This window comes from Dasypus novemcinctus, chromosome 28, assembly GCF_030445035.2.
Source record: "Dasypus novemcinctus isolate mDasNov1 chromosome 28, mDasNov1.1.hap2, whole genome shotgun sequence".
Lineage (NCBI taxonomy): Eukaryota > Metazoa > Chordata > Mammalia > Cingulata > Dasypodidae > Dasypus > Dasypus novemcinctus.
Genome location: NC_080700.1, coordinates 38,705,913 through 38,724,648, shown reverse-complemented (window position 1 = coordinate 38,724,648; position 18,736 = coordinate 38,705,913). Strand labels below are relative to the sequence as shown.

Sequence of the window (18,736 nt, the reverse complement as noted above, 5' to 3'; positions counted from 1 at the left end):
TGGATGCTCAGCTTATGACTCTGTGAAAACCTAAGCACTAGCCATTAGCAAGGGTAAAAAGCACCATACAGTGGGCGGCTAAGGCATGGACTTGGTATCACAGGTAGGTCCCATGGCCACTTAGTAATATGTTGTACATCGTTCATATTATGACACCAAAGAGCCAGTAAGACTCTTGCCTCTGCCTTTGATTATTTTATTTTCTTTATGTGCGTAAGCGATTCTGGAATCAGGTTATTAGAAGCCAGGCATATAGTTTTTCAATTGCACATTTTTCCCTGAAAAGAGACTGACTGCTGAGAGGAAAGAAAATAAGTGGTAATTTGCCTTTCATTTGTTCTCTTTCCCCCAATAGACTTCATCTTATCCGAACCAACTTGTTCTCCAGCTGTAGATTAATTCAAATCGGGTGTTCATTTTATGAACATTGTCAGGTCATATTTTAGGTGAATTCTGTATTAATTTTCGGGATTCTCAACAGGTCCACTTTAACTTGTATGTTAACGTTAAAGTTCTATTATTTCCTGGAGGATCAAGTTATTTATATCTGAATTTATATATATGTGTGTATATATGTATGTGTAGGTGTTTATATGTACATGCATATATATATGTACACACACACATAAAATCTTGAAAATCTTGACTCCCATATCTATTTGTCAGAATTATCAAATACCCTGATGGCTAACGTCCTGAACTTTAACTTAGGGAAAGGAAGGGCGGAGGGAGGGAAGACTGCCTCTGTTTTGTTTTTTTTTTAACATAAGAAATAATATATTCCCTTATGAATATATTTTATATTAAATAAAATTAAAATTATCCTAAAAGGGAGTCCCATTTGTTTTTCATTTAAGGAATGCGATTTATGCCAAGTTATCTCAAGACCCTAAAGTTATTTTTATCTTACCAATTTAATAGTCATCAAATCTGGTACATGATCTTAATATACTTTTTATCTCAACCTAGTTATAAACTTACGTATTAGTCAAAAGCAATTTCATTTTCTACCACAGTCTTTAATAGCACAACTGAGGTACTTGGTGAACATGGAGAAATCTAGGGTAGCCACTCTATTTTATTTGATTTTTGTTATATACTTTGTACCTTGAAGCTTATTAAAGTGTACAGTACTGACTTTAAAATACTGTGATGTTCTGAAAGCTCTATGTCTTGACTTTATTTGAAGTGTAGTCCCAGCTGGCATGTTGTAAAAATCAGTAAAATTACAAGTGCATCTTACCCTGTAGCACACCCACAACCTATGCTACAAGTCGCCTATTTATCTCATTTCTAGTTTCCTTGTTTCTCAGTGAATTCTTTATTCCCTTGCCTAAAAACAAATCAGTAAAATTATAGCATCCTTGGATGTCTCAAAAGTACCAGAGTTGTAATTCCTAAGGTCTTCTCTAAGATTCTGATGTCTTTCCTTTTAATTTTTGAAAGACTGTCTAATGTCTCTAGCTTAACCCCAGAATTGTTGGCATAATTTTTCCTTAAGATTTCTGCTGTGCAATTATCAGTTATAATGACAATCACATACAAGCCCACCTTTTTTTTACGGCTTTATTGAAATGTATTTCACATAGCGTAAAATTCACCCAATTAGAATGCACTTTTTAGTGGTTTTTAGTATATTAACAGAGTTGTGCAACCATCACCACAATCTAATTTGAGAACATTTCAACATCCCCTGAGGAAATGGTTCCTCATTGCTGTGTTTCTCTGTTCCAGCCCAGAAAATCACTAATCTGCTTTCTGTCTCTTTGAATTGGCCAATTCTGAACGTTTCGTATAAATGGAATCACACAATATGTGGTTTTACGTGATTGGTTTCTTTCACTTAGCATAGTGCTTTCCAGGTTCATCCATGTATCAGTACACCATTCTTTTTTAATGGATGAGTAATATTCCATTGTATGGATATATACATTTTATTTATCCATGCATCCACCTTTTTTGGATATTATGAATATGCTGCTATGAACATTGGTGTACAGTATCTGTTTGAGTCCCTGTTTTCAATTATTTTGGGTATATACCTAGGAGCAGAGTTGCTGGATCAAATGGTAACTATATGTTTAGCCTTTTGAGGAACTGCCAAAATGTTTTGCAAAGTCACTGCAGCATTTTACATTCCTACCAGCAATACATGAGGGTTCCAGTTTCTCTACATCTTTGTAAATACTTGTTATTTTCTGCCTTTTTGTTTTTAGCCATTCTAGTAGGTATGAAGTGGTATATCATTGTAATTTTGATTTGCATTTCCTTAATATTGAGCATCTTTTCATGTGCTTATGCCCACTTTTGATACCTGTACACAGCGGAGCCAAAATTTCTGATAGTGCTTTTTGTATATTTTTCTCTGTTGTTTTGAAATGGTTTTGTTAGAAAACAAAGAGGTCGAGCTGCTTAATACTTTAATCAAGTCATTTAAAAGTAGTCCAACGTCTTTGCTCTCCATTTTATGAAAGACTATTAGGAGGCCTTCTGGAGATGGATGGAGGAATTCTTGTTTAAAGATTTCTAATCATAGATGAGTTAATTGTAAAGTAAGTGAAGTGTGCTCAATTTTGATGCTCTTGCATTACCATTATATGTTTTTCTCTCCCTTTTGGGGAGGCCCTTTACTCAGTTCCTCCTAATGCCGTACTTTTTATGTGGTCAAATCAAGCTTGTTCTTAGGAGAGGAAGTGAGACTCATAGATACTAAGGACTACAGGGTAGAAAGAGAAATCTCATTGCATATCTTTCCCAAGATTACTTTCAAACAATGGAGGAATAAAAGATTGAAGTTGTAAATGAGAAATTAAAGCAACATCAAGAGATGTAGGTTCCTCTGGGTAGCTTTCTGTATCATTTGAAGCCTTTTCAGTGACTTTTGACTAAGAACCAGATCCAGTGTGGCAGCACATTGGCCCCCAGAAGCTGAGAGGGCTCCAAAGCTACCCCCAAGACCTGTTTCTCAGCTGTGTTGTATGGATAAGCTCCATTCTCATGATACTTTAGTTGATTCCTGGAAGTCTCCAGCTCATGCCATCCCAGCTCTTGGTTCTAGATAAAAGAGAGACTACTTCCTTGATACACCAAACCAAACTGCTGGAATTAAGGCTCCCTGGTCCCAACATGCCTGACCTGAGAGGCATGCTCACCCCTGGTGGTTTGGAGCTCTGTACCCTAGAAAAACATGATCTTAAACTTAATTCATTCCCATGGATGTGAACTCCTGTACATAAGACCTTTAGATGATGCTACTTCAGGTAAGGTGTGACCCAGGAAGGTTCTTACTCCTGTTACTGGAGTTCTTATGGAGAAGGTCACAATAGAGGAAAAAACCACAAGGGGAGCAACCAGGAGCTCGAAGTCAGTGGAACCCGGAAGAGAAGGGAGACACCAGGAGGGACCACCATGTGCCTTGCCATGTGACAGAAGAGCCCAGGACCAAGGATCACCAGCAGCCAGACCCAGAACGCCCCTGTTCAGGAAGAAAGCATCACCTTCATGACACTGATTTGGATTTCTCCTAGCCTCAAAATGTGAGCCAATAAATTCCCACTATTTAAGGCAGTCCATTGCTTTAGCAATGAGAAACTAAATCACCCCCAAATCAATTACTGTGGTCAGCATGATGGAGCTGCCATTGACTTAGCCTAGGATACAGTCATCCTGGATCCTAGGGCAGGGTCCTCTTTGCTTGAGGCATGTGGGCTCAGGGTGGCAAGGGGAATGAAGACTGTGTGGGAAAATGAGAAATGATCGCTTTCTGCTTAAAACCCCAGACCATAGAGACATCATCTCTCAAAAGATATCTCTTGGGAGGACACCTAGCAGCCATCTAGGGCAGGAGGTCTCAAATTTGGGGTACATCAGAATCACCTTTTAAAAACCAAGATTCCTGGTTCCTACTCCAGAATTTCTGATTTCCTTGTCCTAGTCAGAGCCCAAGACTTGCATTTCCACCAAGTTCCAGGTGATGCTAATGAGGAAGACACTTTGAGAGCCACTTGTTGGGTGTCAAAACATGCCCTCCATAAAATCCATGCTTAAGGCCCAATACCTGGTCCTGTGGGTGTGAACCCATTTGTAAAGAGGACCATTGGATATGCTATTAGTTTAGGTGAGGCCAAACTGCCAGGTTGGGCTTCAATTCAGTGACTGGAGTCCTTATATGCAAAGAAAATTGGACATGTCGATAGAAACCAGAGTGGAAGAAACAGAAGGAGAGAGATCATCATGTGACAGAGGCAGAGATGCATTCACAAGTCAAGAACCCCTGAGAATTGCTGCAAACTTTCACCAGGAACCTGCAACTTCAGGAGAAAGCATGGCCTAGTAATACTTTGGTTTTGGACTCACAGCCTCCGAAACTGTGAGACAATAAATTCCTGTTGTTTAAGCCAACCAGTCTGTGGTGTATTTGTTGTAGCAGCTGTGGCAAACAAAGACAACACTGATCTGGAGGACTTTTTAAAATTCCTTTTAGACAGACACCATCTCAGAAAGATAAAAACCTGTCAACCAATCAATATGAATTTGATTTACATTATGCACTTAGAAATACACTACTGTATTTTAAAGCTCTTCATAGAAGTACTTACTACAAATTTTTTCAGTAGCACGTTCATCTTGTTGAGCAATATAGATAGTTACTTTCCATTTTAAGTATATTTCCTCTTATTGAGTAGTAGAGATTAAAAGTTTTACTCTCCATAGCCTCTCTAATCCCTACACTGAAATCTAAATTCCTTGCAATTTGTTTTATTGCATTTACTTTTCCACTTACTTTATTGTATTTATTGGTAGTGTTAAAAAATGTAAATGTGGATTACTGGGTGATTAAATCAGAATGGCTTGTCTTCTATTTCTTGGTTGCATTTGTAGCATTTCCCACTTTGAAAAAGTACTAAGAAATTGTCGGAATCAGTGAAGTGGTGGGGTGAAGTGGTGGGGTAGGAACCCTGCGGGGCCCTAGATGATGATATGCATGTGTGTTTTTTAAGCTCACAACTTTTATTTTACACCTATTGTTTATGTATGTGCATGAGTATGAAAGATTCAATAAAACTTTATTTTAAAAAAAGAATCAATGAAATGGCCAACATGGAATATTCTACAGGACATCTGAGGACAAATCCTATCTAAAAGCAATATTGTGGCACATAGTAGGTATGGGGACTCTTTTGGGGCAATGAATGAATAAATGGATGAGTGGATGAAGTTTAGGAGCTCTGTGTTTCTAAGTCTGGTTTTGAATTCTATTCTTGGGATTTAGTGCCACTGTGCCTAATGTTCTCTCCTTGATTTTAATTGGGTTTATCATGTTTGCTTCTTTTCTTAAATTTTTTTTAGAAGAAACAAAAGTGTCTGGTGATGATGAGATGGAGAAGCTCTACAAATCCTTAGAGCAAGCTAGTTTATCTCCTCTTGGAGACCGAAGACCTTCAACCAAAAAGGAATTGAGGAAGTCCTTTGTTAGGCGGTGCAAAAATCCATCCATAAATGAGAAACTCCACAAAATCCGAACCTTGAACAGCACGTTAAAGGTAAAAATTTCCAGACTGTGGATAAACTCTATGGACTTGGGAGGAGTCCCTGTAGTGATTTATGCTAATTACAGTTTGTTTGTGTAGGTAGAGCAAAGGGCAGGAAAAGCAAATACAGTCCGTATCTGGCAAGATTATCCCTGGTGTTCTTAAAACCCTAGGGCCTATAGGCCTTGAATTTTTCATTCACTCTGATATGAAATTTCAGATTTTAAACTATTTGAAGGCTTTTGTAACTTGTTTTTGTTCCCATTGTATCTAGAATAGTGCCTGGATCCATAAATGTTGTGGATTAGAGTCTAAAATAGTCAACTTTTGAGATAAAAAATAATATTAATAAGATCTTGGGATTTCACCTGATTTATTACATGCTATTATTTAGAAGAAATTTCCTAGGTATCAGGTATAGCAAAAGACTTAGCAACTCTCACTTGTCGACCAAGGAATGCCATAAGAGTCAAGCAGTGGAAGTACACATTTTATGTTTCCACAATGTGAAGAGAGGATGGCATGCAGGATGTACAAAAACTATTTTCAGGACCTCCTGAAACTAAAATGGTTCTTGTTAACAAAAGCCTCCCGCTTTTACATTTGGATTACACCATGAGCAGGAGGAGGCCAGGATATTTTGTAAAGTAGTTTCAAATTAGCTGAAGAGTTGGCGATTCTGAAAAGCCTTGATAGATCCTGCAATTTAATTCTGCTTTTTGACGTGTCCTTTTACATTAAGAACTTTGAGTCCTTTTCCAGGAAGAAATGGCAGCAATCAAAAGGACAAGGCTACAAAGAGATGGCTGAGTGACTCTTACTCAGACGTCCCTGTTGGTCAATAGGAAACTTAAGCACCTTAACAGGCTGCAAAAATGAGGCTGAAAACATAAAAAGGAAAGGGCATATTTCACATAAAAAAAGAAAATCCATGTGCAGATAAATTCCAAGTATTTCTTGAGGAAAGACAAGCCTAGCACCCATATCAAAGGCAGATAGGTTACAGTCTACAGTGTGGACAGAGTGTGATCACTCCATGTAATATGCATGTTGGGATTTTACTGTCTTATTTGTCTGTGGCAGCTGATAGAAATGAATAAATGGTTCATTGAACACATACTTTTGGAATCATACCATGTACCAGGGACTGTTCTAGGCACTGAAGACCATTGGGTAAACCCTACGGGAAAGTGGAGACAGAGCTGAAAAACAAATCACTAAAGCATAACGAGATGAGTGCTGTGGTTATCTATGTGCAGCTGTGCTTTGGTATCCCAAAGAGGGAAGTGGCTAACTGCCTAAGGTCATTAAGGACCATGTCACGGATGTGGCGACAACTGGCCATGAGTAAAAGTTGAAGAATGTTGGGAAGAGAAGGGAAGGACATTCAAGGAAGGGAAACTCTTGAGAAACAAGAAGTAGAGGTGTAAGGGGATGAGGGGCAGTTCAGGCCATTTCTGGAAGGAGAAAGACTGTGGTCCCAGGTTTTCTGTAGAGCAGCAATCTCAGAATCAGGTGTGGCCCCACCACTGGGAGACCAAGTTAGTAGAAAGAATTGAAAGGTTTTACTGGTCCGGTGGTTTCTTGTGCTCTGTGCACTATGGCTGTGTACTTCATGAGCTCAGCAATTTTTTCTTTCCTCCCAGTGCACTGGAAGTCTGTTGCTAGGACACTAATTACCTCAAAGCTTAGCAACTTCAAACAATAAGAATGAATTTTATCATAATTTCTGTGGGGCAGGAGTCTGAGTGTGGCTTGGCTTGGGTGCCTTTGCCACCAGGTTTCAGATGAGTTGCCATCAAAGTGTCATCAGAGTGGCAGTCATCCCCAGGCCCAACTAGCTCACTCGTGGGGCTGTTGGTAGGCTTCAGTTCCTTACAGGTTGTTGAACTGTGGGGCTCACTTGTTTTCTGAGTGTTGGCTGGAGGCTGCCCCCCTTTCCTTGCCCTCAGACCTCTTCCACAACATGGAAACTGGCTTCCCTCAGAGAGAGTAAGAGAGCGAGCGAGTGAGCAAGTGACATCCCTCTCCTTTTGTGTTTCAAGCAAGCCACTAGGTCAGCCCAGCTATTATATTTTATGGGGTATGAACGTCAGGAAGCGGGGAACACTGGGGCCATCTTGGGGGCCCAACCGAAGAACTGTTCTCTCTGTACCTTCATGGCAAGTGGCCTTGAGAAAGTGCAATGCCAGGAACTGATGAGACGTAGCCCATCTTCTGTTGTTCTGTTAATCTCATCAGGAGGCGAGAGGACTTGATGATGTGGTGAGGGACCTTGCTGAAGGAAAAAAGACATCAACCTATTCAACAGAGGAAGATAACTGGGCATGTGTGTGTCTATTCATGTTGAAAGACTACAAGAATTATTTTTTAATTGTCTTTAATATTCAAAGTAGACTAGGTAGCGGTTGCCTTAGAAGAAGAAGAGGGGGTATAAGTGGAGATTCTGAGGTGCTGGACAGTGTTCCTTTTTGATCTCGATGGTTACCCAGATGTCTTCACTCTGTGATAATTCACTAAGCAGGCACCTTTTTATGTGCGCCCATTTTTCTGTATGTACATTACATTGCAATCAATAATGTCTATTGTTTTAATTATATTTTAAAGATTTATTTTTTATTTATTTCTCTCCCCCTCCCCTTTTCACCTCTCCCCAGTTGTCTGCTCTCTGTGTCCATTTGCTATGTGCTCCTCTGTGTCCGCTTGTATTCTCGTCAGCAGCACTGGGAATCTGTGTCTCTTTTTGTTGCCTCATCTTGCTGCGTCAGCTCTCTGTGTGTGCGGCGCCACTCCTGGGCAGGCTGCATATTTTTCACGTGGGGCAGCTCTCCTTACGGGGTGCCCTCCTTGTGCGTGGGGCTCCCCTATTCAGGGGATACCCCTGCGTGGCATGACACTCCTTATGCGCATCAGCACTGCGCGTGGGCCAGCTCATCACATGGGTCAGGAGGTCCTGGGTTTGAACCCTGGTCCTCCCATGTGGTAGGTGGATGCTCTATCCATTGAGCCAAATCTGCTTCCCCTATTATTTTAAAATCCTCAAATCTAGAGAGTAGGCAAAGACAACAGTTTCTTGAGGAAACGAGGAAACTCTGTTTTAACAGTAATGTTTATATTAGTGACAGGCACATTCCATAGATGAAGAATGCATTGGAACTGCATTGGAAAGAGTGCTCTTTGGAGAAATTCTTCTAGAAAGCTGAGCAAATGACAGTATCATATTTGAATGTAGTTCATTAGGGATTTCCAACAGATGGACATTCACTGACTTTGAGCTAAGCCTGTTTTGAATTGAGTGATTAATAGGCTGATGAGTGGTTTACTCTGGCCTATATAAAAATGAACCCACCCTTTATTCTAACTGCTGCGGCAGAACACATTTCCAAAGCTTAGGTCTTGAGTCAAGTCTTTCACTGAATGTTGGGAGGGCAACATGAAAGTGGGTGAAGCACTGAGAGGCATGGAAAAGGCAGGGCCCTTACCTGTTGCTGCTGACCCCAAGTGCCTGGTCTGGGAAGGAGCTCATTATGTTGTTTCATGAATTTCCTTCTTTTGTATTGTTTTCTACAGTTTTTTCTTTTATCCAAACTAACGTAGGTTTGAGTCAAATAGTGAGAAATTCTAAGGGCCAAAATCCTTAGGGGAAGTGTCAGCCTAATGCCTAAAGTTGAAGAGATGCTTTCCCAAAATGTTTCATCAGATATACAGGGGTGATTGATTCATTTTTGCCTTTTAAAAAATAATTTCTCAAATTTTGTTACTCTGTAAAGAACACATTATCTTTTTCAATAAAATATTAAAAAGTCCCTCTAAAGAAGATGTCAGAATTCCTTTAGAATGAAGTAGAATTCCTTAAATAACTTCATATGAATAGTACTATGCTGATAGCAGAGGATGAAAATCTTAGTATTATTTTTGAAGAGACCATTTTGATGCCTAGTTGTTGAGGATTCAGAAGAAAGGAAAATCTCTTGGCTCTGCCTTTTACATAGCAGTCCCTTCCAGCTACCCATTGGTTTAACCTTCTGTTCCTTTGCTTCCAGTTTAGGTTTTCCTTCCTTGGTTACTTTTCTACTGCATGATTTTTCTCTCTTTCCTGGCATCCAAATATACTTCTTGGCCTCCTTCTGTCTCCTCATTCTTATTCTCTTGATTTCCCTTGAAATCCCTGTTATTTTGAATAATTCAGAAACATGAAAAGAGGAAAACAAGGAAATAGAATAAAACACCCCAAACAAAACTGAAGTTAAATCTAACTGTAGAGTACAAATAATGTATTTATGTGCCACTGATACATGACCAGATGCCTCATTTGGATAAAATAATATTGTTGATTGCAGAATCCCTGAAACTATGAAAATGTATGTGTCTGTATATAAACTTGTTGATGGAGAGACTCCCTCAGATTCTCCATAGCATTCATGATGCAACAAAAATTAAAAAGTAAATGAGTAATTAGTTTATTCATTCATTCTTTATTTTATACATCATTTTTTTTCCAGAAAATATTTAGTGACTGTCTACCATGGGTCAAATATTCCTTCAGGCACTTGAGGATATAGCAGTGGATCTATCAGACAAGAAATTCCTGCCCTCATGAAGCTTACATTTCAGCAGGGGGAAGAAAATGATAAAAGAATATAATAAAATAGAAAAAAAATTTTTATGGTATGCTAAGTGATGATAAATTTGGAAAAGAATAAAAAAGAAGGGGAACAAGAAATGTTGGATGGTGATTCATTATTAGGATATGCATGAAAAGGCTCTTTGAAAGATAGAATTTGAGTAAAACCTGAAAAAAGCAAGGGGATGAGATGCAAGAATATAAGAGACAGAATGTCCTAGGCAAAAGTAACCAAGGCAAAGGATGCCAAGGTACTGGGGAGTGGGAGTTATGCCTAGCATGTTTGAAGAAGAGTAAAGTCAGTGTGGCTGGGGTGGAGCAGAAGATTAGGGGTGGGGAGGGCAGCAGTGGGTCAGAGGAGCACCTGGGGGTCATGTCATATAGTGCTGTGTTGCCGTTGTAAATACCTTGGCTTTTACTCTGAGATGGGAAGCCTTTCCTTTGGAAGGTTGTGAATAAAGACGTGGCATAGTCTGTCATATGTTGAAGGTAGAACCATCAGGATTTGCTAATGGATTAGATATGAGAATGAAAGTCTAGGATGACTCCAATATTTTGTTCTGCAACTCAAAAGATGGAGCGGCTTTTAAGTGCCATGGGAAATTTATCAGTGTGGATTGGTAGTTGGTGGTGAAGAGAATAATGGGAGCTTGGTTTTGGACATGTTACAGAAGCTGCCTAATAGGAGTCCAAGCAAAACTGCTGAAAGGAAGTTTAGACAAACAAGTGTGAAGTTCAGGGAAGGGGTCAGGCTGGAGTGGTACTTTTGGGGCCATGAGTATATCAGGAGAATGAGAGAGATGAGATGAGATGACCAAGAGCATCAGTGCAGGTAGAGTTGAGAAGAGGTTCAAGGTGGGATGTGGGGACACTTCAATGTCAAGTGGTTGGTCAGTCAGGAGGAACTTACAAAAGAGACTGAGAATAAGCGGCTCATGTGGAATGGAGAAAATCAGGAGAGTGTGTCATGAGAAGAAAATGTTTTAAGAAGAAGAAGTAGTCAACAGTTTTAGATGCTGCTGATAAATGAGTTAAAGATGGATAATTGATTATTGGAATTAGCAACATGGAGATCACTGATGACCTTGAAAAGAAGAGCAGTTTGGGTGGAACAGTGAGGGCAAATACCTGGCTGAAGTGGGTCTGTGAGCAAATGGACACAGGGAAATTGGATACAGTGAGTTGAGACAACCTTGTTGTGATGAATTATTATGTAGAGCTAGGGAGAAAAGTGGTGCATTAGCTGGAACATGGAAGTAGGCCAAGAGAAGTCTTCTAAGATGGGAGAAACAATGACAGACATGTATGCCAGTGTGAGTAATTAAGTGGAAATCACCTGATCAACTGGTGACAGAAGAAAGAATTGCTGGAGTGATTTCCTTGAGGAGGAGAGACTGTGAGAGTCTCTCACTTGCTGAGAGCACAAGTGGAGAGACTCACTTTTGCTGGGAGCACAGACATTTCATCCCTATTAACAGGCTGTGTGCATTTGTGCTGGGTGATAGGAACTTGGGAGAAATTCTCGAGATTGTTTCCATTTCTTCCAAAAGTAGGGTGCAAGGTCATCAGCTGCATGTGAGGATGGAGGAGGATGATTGAGAAGAGATGAGAAGTTTTAAAATAGTCATTAGGAAGAGGGGGTGAAAAAAGAGATGAGGAAACCTAGTCATAGCTGGCTAGCAGTGAAAGTCCATTTAGGGGTGGTGGTCATGAGTTTACAGTGAGAACAATGGGCTTGGTTGTGAAATTTTCCCCAGGCACATTTAACTAGTACCTGCTGTTGTGGGGTAGGTGGAGAGATGGGTTCAACAATGAACAAGAGCTGAATGTCTGCACCAGGCACTGGATGGAATAAAACGGAACCTTCCTTAAGGAAGTGCTAGGTGGGATGACAGACTCATAACTGTTAAATTCAGTATAACATGGTCATTCCCGGGAGAGCTGTCAGCACCAGAAAGCACGAGAACATAGGAAAAAAAGCTTTCCAATCTGGGAGTTCAGGGGAGAACCTGATGCCAAGAGTGAATACAGATTTATGAGTTATAGTAAAATCAGGCAAAGGAAGTTGGTGTTGTGTTCCATGTGGAAGAAACAATGAATTAGAGTTAATCAGGTGAAGAAAGGTGAGGAAGCTTCTCCACATGGTGTGGTGCAACCTCATGCAGGTGTGAATAGCACTGTGTGGGTGGAAATGCAGGTTGATACTATTAGAATAGAAAGGAAGAAGAAGGGAGCGGAGTGGCCACAGGTGGACCTAATGAGGTAACGGGGAGCTGAGGGTACTACGGGAGCCACCTGGAGGAACCTGTGCATTCTGGGTGGACCCCCTGCACCACCATGTAGTTGGCACATTGAAAGAGGAGATTGGAGGCAGGAGCTGCACTTAGACAAAGTGTGAAATATTGGAACCAAAATCTGGACTGTGGTAATTGGAATGGAAAAAAAAAGAATGGATTTGAGATAAAATTGTCAGGACTGAGTGATTTTTTTTTTTTTTTGAGTGCGGAAGTGAATGCATCTTTTACTCTGTTCCTTGACTACAGAAAACTCCAAATCTGAGCTAGATATTTTAATAATGTGTGTGTTGGTTATGAAGGAGTGAAATAATATGAATAGATTTTTTTCTATTAGCTTTATTTGAACAAATACTCTTTGCCGGAGGGTCAGTAGTCTTTTCTTTCAATACAAAAGGTAGACTGTATGTTCATTCTGTATATTTTCATTGAAAATATGTGTGTGATTTATTTAAAAATTTTAAAAAATGTATTTGAAAAATTTTAAAAGATTTCTTAGGTAAAGTACTATGTTCCAGTTTTCCATAGTGAACTTTGGATGGTCAAAAGAATGATTATACAACTGTAAGTTTTGGGAGGAAGAAGGCTTATACCAAGGTACTATCAATACTCCATTCATCAGGGAAGAGTACTTAGAAGACATTGGCTAGATGTCTAGTTCTTTCTCCAACTCTTGGGGAGGACACTGAACTTCTTTGTAGCTAGCACACGTAAATGACTGTCCTACCTTACCTTTTGAGCTAGGTATAGAGATTAGAAGAGTAATGTGCAAAACACTTTGGTAATTTTAAGATAAATGTCTTAAGTGCTAAATATGATTTATTGAAATTAAGGTTCTCACCAACCATATCCCCTTACCTCTCTTATTCTACCTGGACAGTGCAAAGAGCATGACCTCGCCACCATCAACCAGTTGCTGGATGATCCAAAGCTGACAGCCAGGAAATACAGAGAATGGAAAATGGTGAACACCCTGCTCATTCAGGATATCTACCAGCAACGAGCCACGTCTGCCCCTGAAGGCAATCCCCAGGAACTCGAGAAACTACCTTCCTCTGCCTGTCTTGAAAGTTCTTTTTGAGAACAAGCCTGGATTCTCTCCCCTTATATGTTATCCAAGCAGCACTTCTAGAGATTGCAAGATCTTACATTTTTTCTTGAAAGGAAAAAGGAACCTGGTTCCTCAAGCATCACCTCCCCTCTAAAGATGCAACTTCGGTGAAGGCATGCACCAAATACAACAAGACTCTGAGTTCCAATTGTAAAGCATCCATCACGATGGGCATGATTTATTTCAGTTGGGCAGAAATTTCGTGTTTTCCTGCTGGGAGCTCAGGTTCTGCTAGGCTCTAGGTGGGGCATGAGAAGTCACTTTTCTGCTCCTTGCTCTCAAGATAATTACAACTATTATGTAGACAAAAGATAAAATTTTACCAGGGGCAATTATTCATAGAAATATTCTGTTTTACTAAAGAAGGATACATATGTTCCCCTTGGTTGGGTCGCTGAGTTCTCCAACTCGATTTTTTTTTTTTTTTTTTTTGGACTGGAGGAATGCAACTGGAGCTGGGCAAGTGTGGAATTGTGGAACAAAACCTCTGGTTACAGATCTTGTGGACAATTGCTTCTTAGAGGATTGTGGGAGAGCCCAAGTTGGAGGCATGGTCTGTAATCCATTCTGAGGACAACTTGGTGGTTTCACAGTTGACTCAGGTGGGAGCCTCGGATCAACATTCCTTTTCCATGAAACAGCTAGAGAAGGGCATCACAGTACACCTGGGGACCTCCGCTCTCTCCTAGGTCTTCGAAGCAACTGTAGGAGAAAACTAGTCCAGCAGGAAGTGTTTGCTGCTTTTGACCTTGGTTCTGGTGCTTCTGCACAGTATGGATTTATAGCCAGTTTCCCTGAGGTCACTGCTGAAAGGATGATTATGGGCGTCTGAATTGTTTTATTACCTTTGCTCCAAACAAACAACAAAATCAGCAAGAGTTTAAACACGATTTGTTTTATTTTTGTATGGTTATGTGTCACTTTGGGTCCTATGTAAATAGATGGCTATCTATTATATGTTTGTTATTTAAATATATTTATAGAAGTTCAAATTACTAGGGTTTAAAAAATGATATACTATTATATGTTTTGCTCAGTATATATTCTCAAAGTATATTCTTTTTGCTTGAGAAAATAGGAATACTGTTGATTCACTGATGTTATGATGTTGCACTCTAATATATGAGGAATGCTCAGATAATCTTGTGGGATAAATATGGGGGCATGCATTAATAATCTTTGATTTATTGCTTTGTATCTCTCCCCATCTCTCTTTCTCTCTCTCAACCCAGTGCTCTTAGATTTCTCTGTTTGCTTTAAGTCACTCTTTTAACTAGAAAAGAAATTTCATCTTAGGTTATCCCTTCTTTTAAATGCACTTTCTTTTAAGCTTTTTGCGATCAAACCAAATGAAACAAACCTAAGCTTTAAATCCTATGAAACACAACAGAGTCTTTTGACTAAAGAATAATAGATATTTTGGGGTCCCTTGTTAGAGAAGAGGTCATTTTGTTAAAGAAACAATATGACCATCTTCGTTTACTAAGCACCGTGAATATTTCTTACCACGAGAATAACCACAACCCACTAAAAACCCATTTTGGCAAGTTGTCGATGTAACACATGTTGTTTTGTATCATGGGAGTGTGGCTTGACATTCAACTTGAAATAACCCTCTGAATTTTATCTGCAAGCTAAATGGAAATATTTATTGAATATTTCCCCAGTTTTACCAAGAAGTTTTAATATTTGGTAAGCAAAAAACAATCTTCACATTAAGAAAGGAAAAACCAGAAAGCAAGTTGCAGTCATAGAAGCTTCCCAGCTTTCATTTAGATGTTTGTATGCCAAGTGGAAGGTGCTACTTAGGGCCTTGGACTACACGGAAGACAGCTCCCCGCTCCCCAAGTCTTCACAGGAGAGAAGTAATCATTTAGCTCCTTACCTTGGTCCCTGATGTTTCTAGCTAGGGCGGCTCATGTTTGAACTTTCTGCTTTGGAAACTATCATGGATTCTTCCCATGATTCGCAGCTATTGAATGGTTGTTTAGGACTCACAGTGTAGACCAAATGTTGAGGGAATGCAAAATCGTAATGGGAGGAAATAATAGTATGACCTAAAACATTCTTCTAGCTTACAGCCTTCTAAACAGTTCCTCCTCAATGGAAGAGCTATGGAAGCGTTTGACCAAGGCTTGGAGCACATTTAAATGGTTTACTGCGGCTGGTCTTTAATACACATTTAACTGACCTTTTAGTGGAAATGCCGTTACTCAAATTTAAAGGCAAAATAGGTCCACAAGATGACTTGCTCAAGCCTTTCAGACAGTTATTTTTCAAAGTCATTTCAAGAATATTACCCAGAATTTTCTCTTTGTCGGTTAAAACGGATTCTTGGCAGAAACTCCCAAAGTGAAAGTTAAACAGAGCTGCATGATTCTGTCTCCTCTAGACCAAAATCGCCCACCCAATAGCATTTTCTCCTCTGTAAATGTTCTTGCTCTCCACCAGGTCCTGGTTGGAAACAGGGGCTCCAATCTCAGGTGTGACTACAAAGAGGATGGTGGGAGGCAGGGCAAGTCTGACACTGTTCATAAGGTTCAATGTAGGAGTGACCTGGGTAGTTTTTTCTTGGTCAAAGGTGAAACTACCAAAGGTCTACATCATAGCCAGAAGGTCTGTGGACTGTACTATAACCCAGCCACGGACCACTCAAGAAGAAAGTAGAGAACCCCTGAGCAGAGGTAGGGCCAAACCAGCATGACCTGTTAGGTACCAGGGCCAGGAGAAGACCCTGCCCTGGGGTTGTGGGGAGGACAGCTTTTCTCTATTGCCTGCAGACCCCAGACCCAAACCGGTGGCTGACATGACACCTGCACTCTCTGCTACGTTGTGATACAGACCGCACTGGATGGCCCTGTGCTCGAGGTTGCTTTGAAGAATTCTCAGTTCTGCCACGACGGTTTACATCTCCAAAGGTCTAGAAAGAATCCTCAAGTGTGGGATGACTACAAAGACTTCAGGAAGCCAAGGAAGAGGATTGTGTCTGGAGTCGCGTTTCAATGCGAATCCCATGCCTTCTCTTTCCAAAGCCCACTGAAGTTGGCGAATCGGCGTTTTCCATGGCGCTGAAATCCCGCACACCGCGTGGTGGCTTTTTGCTGTGTCGTCCGCTTGAAAGCTGAGGGGCCTCCTTTCCCATGAGCAGAATCTCCTCCCTAATGGCCTGAGAGGAGGCCTTGATTCTTGCAGAGAGCTGCTGGTGGGCTGTCTGTGAATTGGGTTTTTTATTGATCACTCTGTGCTTCCTTCCTTTCCTTAGGTAAATTATCCTACTTAGGTTCTGTGAGATCCTTGGATGAAACAGGTCTGTTTAGAGGAATCGGGTATATTCTGTTTTTCACACCAGGTGTTGTCAGAGACCAAATCTGGTGACTAAGGTTGGTCGCTTAACCTTCCTTTCTCAATGTCTTCTCATGGGATTTGGATACTTTCCTCCAATAGTCTTTATATGACAAAGTCACAGAAATGAAACAGATAAAAAGAATAAATAGTGTTAGGATTTTGAGGAAAGGTGCTGTACAAATTCAAGCCATATATACATGCATGGACACATATCTCTTTGTAAGATATTCTCACTGAATGATAATATTTTGATACAGCCACAGAAATGATTTAATGAGCAATTTAGGTCCAGAGGATGCTGTCCAAAAGTCACTTTATATTGAAAGTCTGCCCTATCAGTATGTGATTTTTGACTTAGATTTTCCAATTGCTTTCCCTTCCAATCTTTTGTATACTTCTCTCACAGAGAAACAGAGTTCTAGAAACTGAGATGACTGTCCAGCATAGGGTTTTGTAATCCATAATTGAAAACATAAGCCACTGAAACTGTGGTTTTACAACCCATTTTGAAGTCACTGGGGAGGGGACATAATTCCACCCCTCAAAAAAAGCTGCCATTCTGTGAAGAATAGATTGGGGCACCCCATGTTTTGTTCGGTTGTGAGGCAGGAAGCAGTTTCTTCATCGCCTCTGCCCATCTTTAATCCTGTATAATCTGTGCCTTCCACCTGACACTCTTCTCCATCCTCCTAATGACACATAGAAAATATTAAAAAGAGATTATATGCTTTAAAAAAAAATAGTTTTTATATTCTTTTACTGTGAGGAGACTTAGCTGCTCCGTGTTGATAATTCTTTACCTTGAGTCCAAAGGGGAAGCATGCTCCGTGGAAACCTTTGGCATCCTGTCATAAGAACCAGGATGTTTAATCACGGTGTATTTAAACGTCCTTGCATGACAGGGATGGGATCTTAGCATTGCATGGTATCTGGGGGAAGATATTAATGGGGAAATTATACCTTACATCGTATTGTGCTTCTGTTCTTTGTCATCTACCCTCTTTCACTTAACTGCAAAGGTGGCATGACGTATAAAAATAAAAACACGAGAAAATCAATTTAGTTGGATGACATGAAGAACATTTTGAAATATACCACTGGTGTTCATTTCCTGCCCTGCAATGTTGCTTCCTGAAGAAAAAAACCTCTCGCCATGAAGTGTTTAATGGCTGCGCTTTTATCGTCTGCCAAGGGGACAGTGCCCTCTCGTGGCAGTCACAAAAATAACAGACTCCTAGAGCCTATTGCTATTTTCCTTGTATAAATTAAAGATCACTTTATGTTGCGGAATCTATTTTCATTAATCACCAATGTGGTCTTCTCCAGTTTATAGGTTTATTAGTACAACAGTATTTAGATTTTTTGAAATTGCTGTCGGTCCACAAATTTTGACTTGCACGTACTATAGGTTCTTGTTGACTGGCACGACATTCTGTTTAGAGAATTAAAGAAAATTTCAGATCATAAAAGTTAAAACCTGTGGCACATGTGTTCCTTACAAGACATAAGGTATTTCCATAAACTATGCACAAATAAAATCTTAAAATATTACAATGAATTGCCTTTCTTTTTCTCTAACTTCCCAACCCATCACCTTAATGTAACGTGTAATCTGTAAGTGAATGTCAGACTCATTTCAGTAGCAATCACACAACACATCTTTCCTTTTTTTTTGGAATGATTCTATTGATTTTTAAAAAATTAGTTTTATTTATCCATGTTAATAAAGCACAAATTCATTCAAAGTGTACATTCAATGGTATTCTGTAGTTATCAATCATTATTAGAGCATTTTCATTATTCCAATAATAATAAAAATAAAAAACAAAAA

The 18,736-nt window shown here is 39.9% G+C and overlaps 1 protein-coding gene across 1 annotated transcript in view; it reads left to right on the top strand.

Annotated features, from left to right (window-relative positions):
* The window catches only part of IPCEF1 (interaction protein for cytohesin exchange factors 1), a 178,735-nt gene extending 160,279 nt beyond the window's left edge, over nucleotides 1-18,456 (top strand). The window contains exons 11-12 of the mRNA XM_004477802.4: nucleotides 5,350-5,543; nucleotides 13,330-18,456. Coding sequence (XP_004477859.1) covers nucleotides 5,350-5,543; nucleotides 13,330-13,530 — 395 coding nt within the window. The 3' untranslated portion in view covers nucleotides 13,531-18,456. The remainder of the gene's footprint in view (nucleotides 1-5,349; nucleotides 5,544-13,329) is intronic.
* The last annotated feature ends 280 nt before the right edge of the window (nucleotides 18,457-18,736 follow it).